This window comes from Pelmatolapia mariae, linkage group LG7 (assembly GCF_036321145.2).
Source record: "Pelmatolapia mariae isolate MD_Pm_ZW linkage group LG7, Pm_UMD_F_2, whole genome shotgun sequence".
Classification (NCBI taxonomy): Eukaryota; Metazoa; Chordata; class Actinopteri; order Cichliformes; family Cichlidae; genus Pelmatolapia; species Pelmatolapia mariae.
Window position 1 is genome coordinate 5519787 of NC_086233.1, and position 14372 is coordinate 5534158.

At 41.3% G+C, this 14372-nt stretch overlaps 1 protein-coding gene across 1 annotated transcript; it reads right to left on the reverse strand.

The window, feature by feature from the left end:
• Nucleotides 1-51: 51 nt before the first annotated feature.
• znf276 (zinc finger protein 276) lies at nucleotides 52-9253 on the reverse strand. The gene is made up of 12 exons (XM_063477655.1): nucleotides 9132-9253; nucleotides 6900-7196; nucleotides 6297-6612; nucleotides 6155-6201; nucleotides 5648-6070; nucleotides 4285-4366; nucleotides 4119-4199; nucleotides 3435-3554; nucleotides 3232-3307; nucleotides 2625-2742; nucleotides 2185-2284; nucleotides 52-1449 (listed from the first exon to the last, which is right to left on the reverse strand). The coding sequence occupies exons 2-12, from the start codon at nucleotides 7150-7152 to the stop codon at nucleotides 1179-1181; spliced, it is 1887 nt and encodes a 628-aa protein (XP_063333725.1). The 5' UTR covers nucleotides 7153-7196; nucleotides 9132-9253; the 3' UTR covers nucleotides 52-1178.
• Between the last annotated feature and the right edge of the window lie 5119 nt (nucleotides 9254-14372).

Genomic DNA, 14372 nt, shown 5'->3' on the forward strand with positions numbered 1-14372 from the left:
TTCCAACCCTCCCTCCAACAGAAACACTGCACTGTTCAGACTCGGCTTTGTAAAAAGAAAACCTGTTTTATTCACACTGGGTTTTTTTTCTTATTTTTTTTTTACACATTACACGCTTTCTTACACACATGTACATCTGAAGCCCTTTCAATGCTACAATTCAAAAGAACACTTTGATTTGTAATAACTTAATAAAAGCAGTGAGCCGATAAGAAAACTTCCTGGAATTGCAGCACATACAGACGCTTTACTTGGATCAGGCAAAGAGAAGGTCTCAGTATTACAGCTGCATTTAAGCCGGTTACACAGTCAGTAATGTGAAAGTCAGATATTAAATGAAGGTATTCAAGATTAACAACACGGTGGTCTTAACAGCTGATTACTCACAAAGCCTACAAAATCTGTTATTGTCTGACTCTGAGCAGCAGTGTAAAACATCTGATTTAACTTACTGTAAAATTTTATTTTAGTTCATATTCTAATATTTCTGTCAGAAGGTCAGCTAAAGTAACACCCATCATGACTGAGCTGTATTTTAGTTGGAGTCTGGTCTACTTGGCAGCATCTTTTTCAGTATTTGGAATTTTTGGTTGTTGTTCTATTTATCAAGAGTCAGTGTGATGAGTTCGTTGAGCTCTCAGGGCCACCGTACTGTTCTCTTTTCAAGTTATTATCCTCAGATTTCACAGAATCATAATTGTACTAGCTTTTAATATGATATATGGTGAACCACTCCATATACTCATCCTGACTGCCAGCCTCACATTTCCTACTGCTGCTGTTTCACAATAAAAGCAAATAAACAATCAATTTTATTATGGAAACAGTTACAGGAAGCAATGTGTTTGTTGCAGAAGATGGATGATTTGTCCTTTTGGCCTCTCAGTTAGAGAATACCAGGTAATCAATATAACTCATGAATTGTTATATTAATTGCACAATGTAAAGAAATATTGCTTTGACACTGAACTCTTACCTAATGTCTTTTCTGCTGTGTCGTCAACAAATCGGCTGAAAAGTCTTAAGAATGTCATGAGCGTCAGTGTGAAGGAACACTGCATGAAAACTCAACTGCTGATGCTAAAATGAAACTCCGTGCTACATTGCTGTTTTGTTTCTGGGTCCTGTGCCACAGTTCAAGTATCTCTGCAGCTGCCTTGAATCAAGACTTCCTTCTGTCATCTGTCTTGCTCTTGCTGAACCACCTCCCCAGTCAGCGTGATGGTGTGTAGGTCCGGGTATGTCTGCTGCTGCTGCCCGCTGCCCCTCTGAGCCTCAGCCTGCGTCAGCGGGTGCACCATGGACATGTGCACGTTCAGGTTGTGGGCCTTCTCGAAACGCTTGCTGCACATCAAGCACTCGAACTCCAGGTCGGCCTCGGCTTTGTGTTTGGTCATGTGGTATTTCAGTGATGCTCGCTGGCGACATTGGAAGCCACAAACCTCACATCTGATAGGAGGAAAAAACAAAAGCATTTATAATTTCTCCTGTCTGGGGCTCTGGCTTTTAAACTGGGAAACATGGGTTAGTTTCATTCCTCTCACTCTCTCAAAAAAGTGAATTTCTGTTTGTCCTCTTATCAGTTCACTTATGGAGTTCCTCAGGGCTCAGTTCTTGTGCCACTATTTTTCTCTATTTTATTTTGACTTTTGAAAGTCTCGTTTCAAAGATTTATTTCCAATAACAGAAGACGACTTTGGTCTCTAGGCTCTGAGCTCATCACTTTCCGTACATATTCTGCATATAAAATTGTAGTGGCTAAACATTTGACATACTGTAAAATACAGTTCCAGAAAAACGATGTTGAGGCCCGTTTTCTGATATAAGTCAAAAAGTGTATTTACTGATCTCGTTGTTCTATCAATGTTTTCCAAATCCCTGAATTTGACCTGAGGAGGAGAAATAAATAGGCTGAAACTTTGACTTGGCTATCAAACTCTTGATCCCAGTATGACCGTCTGTCAGCAGGATGCACCAGAGCAAGATGATCTCCCAACTTGGAGGATCATACAGATACATAAATCTATGTGCATACATTTGATGGTATATATGACTTGTTCAGTTGAAAACCTATTCTGTGGTTCTGTGATGAAAACTGGAAGCAATTAAAGGTTTGTAAAATCAATCTGAAGCCACCAAAAGAGTTTGACGGCTTATGAGCTACAAAAATGTTAAAGGACTTACTGTAGTGGCTTGGCCCCTGAATGCCTCATCTGGTGAACTGATAGGTGTTTTCTTTGTTTGAAGGTTTGACCGCACTGGTCACAAATGTAATTCCTCTCCTCTGGAAGCACACAGACATGACGAGCATGAGCCACAAATTCAGACATTAAAGTAAGGTAAAAAAAACTTTATAAACATTAATTTATGCAATGCTAACAATAAATGCTTAGAAATGGAAATGACTGATTTAGTAACATCAGTACTGTGTTCCACATGTCTGAGGAAATTTTTAGATTCGTGTATCATTCTATAGAAACAGCCTAAATGTGAAAAGCATGCATAAAAACAGCTATAAAGAATTATTTCTCACTCAAAGCTGGATGACTAAAGCTGGAAAGCAATAGTCGTTGTGGATTTCTTTAGATCCCTTTAGAAGCAGACAGTCAAACCTGACATCTCACCTGTGTGGATGAGCTTGACATGCCGCTGCAGGTAGCGGTCGATCATGAAAACCTTGTTGCAGCCAGGGTGAGGGCACGGTCGCTCCCTCACCTCCTCGTGATGTTCCTTGATGTGTTTCTAAAAAGTCAGCAAACAGGAACACAATCAGTCGTATATACAGATGAAGGCAGAGCACGCTGCTGTGCTCTCATTCATTTTAACTGCTTTGCAGTCAAGGATAATTCATTTTAAATGGAAATAACTCATTATTATTCTTTTTTGTTGTTTTAACATTAGAGAATGGTAATAGTATCAGAGATTAACAATCTGCAACAATCAATCTCATCTGTTTTTATTTCATTCATACATACTAATTTCATTTCAAGACACTTTATAGTTAGCAGTAAACAGACCTCTGAAAGCGCTATGTTCAGGAATCGTTTCACCTTGCTGAAAACAGTTAAACAATATTTAATAAAGAAGCATTTCTCCAATCACCTGAGACTGCAAACCCAAGTTTTTAAAGAAAAGCAAGACAAGATTATTCATACAGGAGATCAAAACTAGTGCACGGAAACATGCACAACTGAAGGTGGCTTCATTTAACAGTGAGCAGTGAATTCTGACCTTGAGACCATCGGGAGCTCTGTAGACAGCCGTACAACCCTGATATGGACACTTGTAGATGTTGGGGAGCTCCTCCCTTTGAAAAAGAAACACACAGATTGTTAATCTGCATTTCTTCTAAAAAAACTGACTAACGTTAACTGAAGCAAAGAATAAACTACACCCAAGCTGAAAACGACCTTAATGGAAGCTGCATCACGTACCCCTTAGGTTTGAACTTATTCTTCCAGCCTGGCTTGGGTCCAGGCTTCTTTCTGATTTTGGGCTCCTCTGGGGCCTTTGAGATTCTTCTTCTCTTGTTTGGGACGTTGACCCTGTGGGCTCTAGAAGGATAAGGGGAAAATCAATTCAGTGAGAGCTTATGAGAGAAAGACATGGAACATATTCTGTACCTGCAAAGATGGTCACTGTCCCATCCCTGCCTCCAAAGAGCAAATTAACAGCTCAACCAGGAAACATGAGCCTGTTGCCCTGATGTATGTGCACAGCTGAGGTTCATTATAGAGCAGCTGTGTGGTAGCAGGCACAGGCTTCTAATTTTTACTGTAGTAAAGGTGTTTTTTTTTCTTTTACCCTTTATTGTCAGAGTGTAACTGTGACTGTGGCCAGTCAGCAAACCTTTTAAAGACTTGTGATTCTTTACATGCTGCTTTTATATCAATGGAGACCCATACTTAGAGGCTTCATAATAACAGCCTGCACAGCTGCTGACTGGCAAGACTTAACACTAAACTAATCAAATCTACATCGGCCGTTATCGTGTTACATTCACAGGCTGATCTACACTAAAGGCCCCGTAGACCGGTGATAACAGATAGTGAGATAAGGCGGTGTTTCCACTCCCTTTACGTCACCATAGCAGGCCCGTCTTTTCTATTTGCACCCACCTCTTCTCCGAGTATGGCTCAAACTCCTCATCAGACAGCCCTCCTTTTCTACCCTCGTCAAACTCATCTTCAGAGATGACCCTGGACACACACAAACACAAAATTTCAAAAATTTCAATTTCTAATAATTGCCAAACCACCAGTAAATATGAACTGTGGGACCAACCTGTCAGAAAGATCACTGCCAGCAGTTCTGTCCTCCAGCTGACCCGGAGCAGGAGACAAGGCCTCCTCGTGACCTGTGTAATCTGAAGGAGAGAGGAGGTGAAGAAAATGTTAATATGAGCAATGATGAGGTCTTAACATGGGTTTCAGTATGTGCAGAAGAAGAAAAAGTATTTTCTATATTTCAGCTGGAATGTCTGTGCACATCAGTCTCGAGTCTCCAAAAATGAATACACATCTTTAATATTTTATCTTCCTGGAAACACTCATTCTCATTTCTTCAAAATGAACTGATATTTAGACACGCTGATGTGAATCAATCATATATTTTTATTTGATAAAAATAAAAAATATGAACATTTAAGTGCAGATGGTCTGGAAGATCTTCAACAGCATCCCGAGGGAGACTGGGGACACTGAGTCCAAATGTGCCTCGAGGCAACTGTTGGTATGATTTGGTGCTATATAAATAAAATAAAATTGAATTGAATGGACCATGTTCAGCACGTCTATTGCCGAAGCCGTTGCACTCAGCTGTGGCTGCAAGGTGGTTGGTGCCTGTTGTGGTGGTAATCCCCGAACCAAATGGTGGACACCAGAGGTGAAGGGAGCCATGAGGCTGAAGAAGGAGTCCTATCAGGCTTGGTTAGCCTGTGGGACCTGCACCGACAGGCCAAGCAGAACACGGCTCGAGCGGTGGATGAAGGAAAAATTTGAGTGTGGGAGGAGTTCAGTGAGGCCATGGAAAAAGACTTTTGGACTGCCTCGAAGAGATTCTGGTGAACCGTTAGGCGACTCAGGAGGGGAAAGCAGTGCTCTACCTGTGCTGTGTGTAGTGCTGGTGGAGCGCTGCTGACTTTGACTGAGAACACTGTCAAGTGCTGGAAGGAATACTTCTAGGACCTCCTTAATCCCACCGGCACGTCTTCCATGGAGGAAGCAGAGTCTGAGGACAAGGGGGACGACTCACCTATCTCCGGGGGTGAGGTCACTGAGGGAGTTAAAAAAACTCCTGACCGGGCTGGTGGTCCCCAGTTTTAAGAAGGGGGACCGGAGGTTGTGTTCCAACTTTGTGATACAAGCAGCAGAAATGAGCTTCCCCTGAAGGGTGGCTGGCCTCTCCCTTAGAGATAGGGTGAGAAGTTCAGCCATCCGGGAGGTGCTCAGAGTAAAGCTGCTGCTCCTACACATCGAAAGGAGGCGGCTGCCCATCACTGAGCACAGTGATTATCTGATTGTTGGGGTGTTATCTCTAATCTTATGCGAGTCTTTTATTGTACAACATAAAACATCTTGAAACAACTGAAGAGGGCTGATACACCGGTAGTCCCAGTGTTAGTCTGAACGACTGTAAGCATTCCCACCTTCGTTGTCGCCTGTCCAGTCATCAGGCGCTGAGCTCTGCGTCTGAGCCGTTGCTGCAGGTGGACTGCGCTGAACCACAGTACTAGTACTTCTCGATGAGGTCATTCCGTTCCCGCCGGATTGCTCCTCTTCGTCTTCCTCGCCGTCTTGTTCTTGTTCCTCCTCCTCTGACATTGCTCCATCACCCCTCCCACTCCCTAATGCTCTGTTGCTCGAGCACTGGTTGGAGGTAGTGCTGCTGTGAGTGTCCATGATGTATCTGTGACCATCAACGCAGCCCCAAACAGCCTTAACGGCGCCCAGGCACTGGCCCTCCAGCACCTCCTTCAGGTCGGGGCAGGAGCGGCAGGCCTCTCCGTGGTGATGAGCCCAGGACACCAGACTGTGGAGGCACTTTGTGTCTGAGGTAAAGGATGAGGGAGCTGAAGAAAACAGAAGAGCCTGTTAGAACAGTTCAACTTATATAACTTCAGCAAGATGGAGTGAGGAAGTAATGTTTTACTTACTTGATGAGCAATGGTTTACAGAGGACTCTGGACCCTTTGCATTCTTCCTGAAACAGACACAAACACTTCCCCATGTTTTTCTGCAGTAAAAACACTTTACAGTCACCCTCAGGTAGATATATTTGTTTTTTTATTGACTCACTGATTTTTCAGGTTCTCCTTCCCCACAGGCGGGAGATTGACTCTCTGCAGAAACCGGATCAGGATGCTTTGGCACTTGTAAAACTTTGCATGGCATTTCTTGCAAATAAATTCCGAAAGCCGAGGGTCACGGTCCACCTGGACCCCGACCAGCCTTTGGAAGTCTGTGTGGAACAGAAGCGGTGACTGGGCCATGGCGTCTGATTCCTCGTCTACGATACTGAGGGAATCCCGAGGCCATTTGTTGAAGGCGTGCCGCAAGCTGCGCGGAGAAAACTTCCCGTGACAAAGCCGGCAGACAGCGGCAGAGAGTCTACCTGAGGGGGCATCACAACTTGATTTCATCTTACAGTGCTCCAATAATACAATTTACTAGTGTCCACATTAACAGAGAAATATACAATATACTCTATTTTACTTGGTTTGTGTCAAACACACAGTATCTACCTCTGATTAGAGGCCCGTAACATTGTTTTTTCTGCACTTGATGTCAGCACTGGCTTTGCTAAGTTAAATAGTTTGAGAATCACATGACAAATATCCAACAACAGCTTACACTAACATCAACTTTCTGTGTTTAAAACGGACGTAGTGAGCCACTAACCTGAAGATCTGGACTTAGTCTCTGGATGTTTCTGGGCGTTTTCAGCTGTTGTCACATTGAAGTCTACATCGGTGGTCTTTTCTGTTGCACTGTCATTCAGGTAGAAACTGTCTGTGGTTACAGCGGCAGTCTTCCGAGGTCGCCCTCTGTTTCCAGGTGACCTCTTCTCACTGGTGACATCCACTGGCATCGGCGTCCTGCTGAGCTTTAGCGGAGTCTCAGAAGACCTCGTATGTCTGCTTTTCTTCTTCATCGTTTATTGTTATTTTGTTCAGCAGCTGATCTCGTGAAGGCTGCCTGTGTCAGTGTAATAAACAACAAAATATTTAGCATTTCTGAGTTTTAGTTGCATTTAAACACAACCACAGATACATATCAGGGGTTTTTTGTGCATATTTTGTGCTCGCCAGAGAGGTTTTGGCTTTCTAAAAAAGCAAAATCATCAGGATTGTGATAGAAATATTTAACCTATTTCCAATTTTTATGAGATTTTATTTACTAGAGATTAAATTATATTTTCTTTATGGCCAACAACAGAAAAATTAATACGTTCTGTCAAGTAAGGTACCACAGACTATTTACTTTAACTACAAATTGATCAATCCTGCTTATTATGTTGCTCCAAAGTTTCATTTAGAACCAGAACCAGTTGTAAAATGTAAAAACTTATGAAATTACTGTTATCATTCAAACAAGGAGGAAGGAGGCAGGAAGTGTGGATCGACGTGTACATACACTCACCAAGCACTTTATTATTTTATTATTATTAAGTACAACATGTTAGTTGGACAGGTTGGACCTCTTTGTCCTTCAGAGTTGCTTTAATGCTTCTTGCTATAGATTCAACAAGGTGCTGGAAACTTTACTCAGAGATTTTGGTTCATACTGACATGAAACCATCACACAGTTGCTGCAGACTGTTGGCTACATACCCATCATGTGAATCTACTGTTCCACCACATCCCAAAAGTACTCTGTGACTGTGGATATAATTTCAGTCCAGTTCAAGAAACTAGTTTGAGATCGTTTGAGCTTTGTGACATGGTGCATTATCCTATTGGAAGCAGGCATCAGAAGATGCATTCACTATGGTCATAAAGAAATGGACATGGTCAGCAGAAATACTCAGGTAGGCTGTGGTATTTCAGTGATATTCAGCTGCTATTAAGGGGCACAAAGTGTGCCAAGAAAATATGTCCAACACCTTTACACCATCACCAGCAGCCTGAACTTTTGATACAAAGTAGGACAGAGCCATGATTTTCATCATCGTGAAATGTTTTTTCACTCCTCTATTGTCCAGTTCTAGTGAACCTGTGCAAATTGTAGCCTCATTTTCCTGTTCTTTGCTGACAGGAGTGACAATCCGTGCGGTCTTCTGCTGCTATAGCCCATCTGCTTCAACTTTTAGAGATGCTTTTCTGCATACCTTGTAGCGAGTGGGTGTTTGAGTTGCCATTGTCTTACTATCAGCCTGAAGCAGTCTGGCCACTCTCTTCTGACATCTGACATCAATAAGGTATTTTCACCTGGAGAACTGTTGTTAATTTTTATTTTTTTTTTAACCATTCTCTGTAAACTTTAGCAATGGTTCTGTGGAAAAATCAAACGGTTTCTGAAATACTCAGACCAGTCGATCTGCCGCCAACAGCCATGACACTGATGCTCAGTTTGAACTTCCTCTTGGCCGTGTCCTCATGCCTAAATGTACTATGTCGCTGCCACGTGATTGGCTGATTAGATATCTGTCAACGACCAGCTATACCTAATGAAGTGGTCGGTGGGTCCATGGGGCAGAACGAGGTTTTTCTCCCTCATAAAAAACACAGCTGTATAATAAATACAACATTTTTTAACCTCATTTAATATTCTTTGAAACCTTCGTTTTACTTTAAAGAAAATAATCAGTCCATCTGTACATCTTCTGGGATACATTTAATCGTTTTTTCTCAGAAATCTTTAACATTGATGACACAGGAACTACATCCATGGAGTTAACAGGATACTAATGCCAATCAAGCCGCAGCACCTTTGATTTAAGCCTCCAATAAAACAAAAACCCTGACAATGGTCCCGGATATTGTTTTTACACTCCAACATGATTTTGTTTACAGATTAATTCAACTAGCGTTAGTTGGTTAGCATGAGTGAGCCTGCTACATTTGTTAGCTGACGTGTTAAAACACAACACACGTGACGTAATAATTACAGCACTCGTCATGGAAGGCCTACCGTGACTGTGCACAGATCCTAGCACTTGGAAAACATGCTGTTCTCAACGTACAAGAAGGTTTTCATTAGCCTGGAAAACAAACTGTGCTTTGTAGCTGCTCCCAGATGTAAACATTAGAACCCGGAAGCGCTACCGGAACAAAACACAGAGTGGTGATACTCGAGAGCGCCACCTGCCGTCCACAGAGAAGAGTCCGGAGGTAGAATTCTACATCTTTTTTTAAGAAAAAATATATTTTGTCTGTTTCTTTTTTCGCCTCAAAAGTTAAAACAATTTTCCAGAAAGTGTGACTCAGTTTCTCAAAACATAAATTGCTTTGTCAAAACTCCACACACAAAACTCCACACACAGACTCACTGCCAAAATGAAAAACAGCACTCAAAACATGTTCTCTTTTTTCAAAACTGACTCCTTCCACACATCAGTACACAGGGCTGTTATACCCTTTACAGGACATCCACATCAGAGTAAAAATGTAACTGACCCCTGAATAGGGTTGCCAACTCCCTGAAAAATAAATAAGGGACACCTCGTGGCCAGGGCCGGGCAACCCAGTTGTCTTCACCCTTCCCAGTGTGGTGAATTTTGTAGCTCTTTTTTTGTGTGTAAAATTATTTTTTTAACCATTTGACTTGAATTTGATTTAAGTAGATGTATATTCTTTGTGATATGACCATATGGGAAACAAATGATCATTTAGCCATTTATTTTTAGCTCAAAATGACAACATTAACACAATAAAACAGGTCTCTTTCTTAAACAGAAGCCTGTCATGCTTAACTTTTGAGAATATAAGTAAATCTTTCTTTAAAAGAACTCTGTCCTGCTTAACTTAAAATTATATAAATTAATAGAAAACAATAGAACAAAAAACATTCTTGTAACAGTGCACATATAGTGCTTTTAGTACAATTGGCTTCAGTTGAGGTATTATTTCAGCTTTTCTAATGCTAATCAGCTGCTGCCGTTTGTAAACCTGCTTGTTTCCATGATTACACATCATAACTCATCATCATTATTCATCTATGTATTACTTTTATGTATTAGTCATCTATTTGTTGTAATCATCTATCCTTATTACACAAAATAAATTATATTATCACACTTCTGGCCACATAGCGCTGATATTCACTGAACATGCCCATATTAACCTTAACCAGAGGGTTTAAAAAAAACAAACCAGTGTTTACATACCATATCTGCTTTTGCCGTGGCCTGGTGGACAAAAAATTGGTTAAGGGTTCCCCGAGCTTTCACGCCCCTCATGTTCATCATGTGCCCACCATTAGAAGCATGCCTATGGAAAAAGTGCGCCGGCACACAGTGCAGTGCAATGTTCCCTCTAAGCTGCGCACGTGCGCAATTGCGCACTGTTGGCACAGTCTCTGCGCAGAGAAAATCTGCGTTGCGCACACAAAAAACAATTCTAACCCGAATTGAAATTGAAGTTAATATGTGCTGACACCGGTGTTTAGCTAGCAAAGCGGCGTGGCTGATGTGGAGTGAAGCCACGTTAATGACAACGTGTACAACCATTGGAGATGTGAGCAGGACAGACGGAACAATTGACGGGAAAAGTGTGGACTTTATACCAGTTTTTAAATTGTTTTGATAGGCCACGTAAAACCAGAGTTATGATAAAAATATCTGCAATGTTTGGTTTTCTTCCTGAATACTATCGTTGTTTATATTTACTGCGGGAAGAAACGGTAAAAACGGCGTTTTATAAGGACAACGCTCGAAGCACTCTCCGCCTGTGAGCAAAGACGAAACCAAAACACACCACCCTTTCCCATTGGTCGAAAAATGTACCATGTCGACCAATCAAAACATGGCATTTAGTTGTTAAGAAACGGGGGGAAGTTTTAGGAGTGACGGCGGTGTTTTGAGATGTGAGGGATTTGCAACGTTTAGCGCAAATCTTGTGTAGTTAGTGTGTAGTGTAGTCAATAGTTTTGTTGTGTGTGTCAGAACAATGAGGCGACTGCTGAATGTTACAGGTGTTACAGGAGTGATACATCTCCTGTTGTCAGGCCTGCAGGTATCAGGCTGTTGTTCTCCTTTATCTCATAGTGGACAGAAATTAGTTTTTGGAGTGGCACAAATAATTTGTGTGGCATCAAATTTGATGCAGAACAGCTGATTGTTCTGTAAATAGTTTGAAATGTTTATTTTAAAAAATGCCTTGGCTGCATTTTTAGGTAAACAGCTGCAAAAAACTTTGTTGTTTGCAAAACTCAGTTACTTTTTTGAAGAAGTAACTATATAATTAATTGCCCAACATTGGTCTTTATATACTGTATTTTGCAGAGTTACAGGACTCTCTCCCAGACCACAGACTCATACTCACAATACAAGTTTTATTTTTTTTTTGTTTTTTTATTTTTTTTTAAAAATAAAGTTGTGTTTTCAAAATTGGAGTTCAAGTTATTTTTACTTCCAATAGTGTTAACATACTACACAGGTCATGAACAAGATTTTTTTTTTTAAATTTTCATTGTAAGTGGGCTAAAGCACTTAATGAAAAGTTGTCTAACAGAAATGTAATTGCTGTAATTTTATTATTTTAATAAACCATGTAACTTGGATGGATTTGACGCTGGCGTAACCACAGTGCACACGTCTAATGTCGCTCACAGTGGTCCACGAGATCGCTCAGGGAGTTTGTGTGTTCGCTCAGACACATGAAAAATTAGAGGGAACATTGGTGCAGTGCGCTTTATAGGTGTTGTCGTGCACCTTTTTTTTTTTTTCTCTGAGGGGAACAAACATTGCTGGTCTAATGCTGGGCTTACACTGTGCGATTTTGGCCCATTTTGAGCCGATTTTTGAGTCGTGCGACCGATTTGGTGATCGGCCCGATTTTGGCCTCCATCGTGTAGTATACGTGGGGTAACGAGAAGCGATTAACACCTCACGACCAGCTCCCGATCATCAATCGCTCGTGAGGGTGTCACCGCAGCCGCGCACACTGCTCACGCGCAAACACGTAAACGTCGGTGAAAAAGACGGAGCAGCACGGCTGTGCAGCGTGTGATCTGGACACAAGCGATGGAGGCACAACTTGTAGAACTTTGGAAAGCTCATCCGAGCCTTTTCGATGTGGCATCACAAAATTATCACGACCACAACAACCGTGAAATAGTTGGATTTACATTGCTGCTCAATCACAGCTGCCTGATCAATGTTTTTCATTAGCAATTTAGCAAAGTTGATGGTGGTGGTGTGCGTGTCTGTGTGAGTGAAAGGCACAGAGGGAGAGTGAGCGACAGATTTTCTGTTATAACCTTCATTTTATGGAGGCACAGTGTGAGCACTCAGGTCGCATCAGAGCATCGGGCGGTATAGTGTGAGACCCTGCATCGTGACCTACGAACTTATAACCCCTGCGAGTCAATCGAGCAGTTTGAAAATCGCACAGTGTATGCCCAGCTTTAGGTGTACTGACACTGCACCGTAGTGTCGGCGTTTGTTTCCCTGTTGGCCATGCTTCTTGTTGTGGTCATCTGTTGTCTTCCGGTATTTTCTCCGTAAGCGACCTTTCCTCGACCAATGAGATAAGCGGTAATCTGAATTGTCATACTCGAATTGTCCAAAGTGTGCTGTCAGCTCATTGGTCACAAAGCAGGAGAGGGGCTGGGAATTATGTTTTCAAACAAAGCGTTAATTCCATTAACATTTATAGACTACTTTTGATTCTCACTGTATTACGGGACAAAGTGCGTCCCTTATTAGCTCAATACGGGACGTGTACTTTTGTTTCTAAATACGGGACGATTCCGTTTTTTAAGGGACGGTTGGCAACCCTACCCCTGAACCTAATAACTGCTTGTGTCACCCTTGGAAGCAAGAACTGCAGTCAAGTGTTTGCAATAACTAGCAATGAGTCTTTCACATCACTGTGGAGGAATTTTGGTCAACTCCTCTTTGCATAATTATTTTAATTCAGCCACATCAGGGGGGTTTTAAGCATGAAAGCATGAACAGCACTCACTTCCAACTGGTGCCTATTTAAGGTCTCTCTAAGTAAGACGATCACATCAAAAATTGTGAAATAGAGTGGTCTTCATCCTCAAATATACACTAGGAAAGACTCTGCATGAAACATAATAAAGACAGTGCCAGAGCCCAATAGAACGGCAGTGACTTTGTGATAGACATTAAGTCCGCTTTAGAGCTGGCCATGCCCAGGCCGTCTGCGATCACATGTTTTAAAATGGCAAGGAATCCTGATAGTCTATTGTATATAACTGTATTGTTTCCAGAGGTGGTAAGTAACGAAGCACAAATACTTTGGTACTGTACTTAAGTACAATTTTCAGATATCTGTTCTTTACTTGAGTAGTTTTTTTTGACTACTTTTTACTTTTACTCCCTGCATTTTTAAACAAATATCTGTACTTTCTACTCCTTACATTTTCAAAACAGGCACGTAAACGTTTGATTTAAAGCATTTGGGGGGAGATATTATTTCCTCACTGTGAGCATCCAAACTTTAAACCGATTTGAGCCTGAACAGAAACACATAAAAGGCAGTCCTGTTCATTTATTAAACACCAGAGGATGTGGCATAAAAAGAGATGTACCTTTTGGTACGTGGTTAAAAATGGAAAGGTGTTTTTTGTTGTTGTTGTTGTTTTGCCACAACACTTAGTCCTACTGAACAGGAGCGAGCATAAATAAAGAGAGTGACTTTTTTCCACTGTTTATGTGGAGTTTGTCTCACAGTGTGTTGCTAGCTAAAGGTCCAGCTGCTGTATTTCACAGGGAGAGAAAAAAACAGAGCTAAAGTCACTCAGAGATGGAGAAAGATAAGGAAGACAGGACGGGAGAGAAAGAAGAGAGCTTAGCTTTAAAGGTAAGGACTGCTCAGTGGGGTTTAATAAACTGGTAATTTAAAGTCTTTATGTTTTTAAATCAGATATTGGCTCTGTAGGAAACAGAAAATAAAGATTTTTTTTAATTTTTCTTCTGGTTCAAGCTGAGGATAAGTAGAATTAAAAATAGCCTAAAGTTCGTATTCCCATCTACTGATATTATTTTATCATTATGTTAATATAGCACAAAGTTCAGCCAATCCTCCAAAGAGCAACTTTTTACTTTCTTACTTTTAGTACATTTCAGAGCCTGTACCTTTTTGCTTTTACTTGAGTAAAGACATTGAATCAGTACTTCAACTTTAACTGAAGCATTTTTAACAGTAGCGTTTGTACTTCTACTTAAGTACAGAATGTCTGCAC

Bases quoted from the DNA above. Each gene is read 5' to 3' on its own strand.
- znf276 (XM_063477655.1), bottom strand. From the start codon at position 7,152: ATGAAGAAGAAAAGCAGACATACGAGGTCTTCTGAGACTCCGCTAAAG. The intron at 6,202-6,296 runs GTGAGTCAATAA...TGTCTGTTTCAG, and splicing joins AAGGAGAACCTGAAAAATCA to GAAGAATGCAAAGGGTCCAG. The intron at 4,200-4,284 runs GTTGGTCCCACA...GTGTGTGTCCAG, and splicing joins GGCAGTGATCTTTCTGACAG to GGTCATCTCTGAAGATGAGT.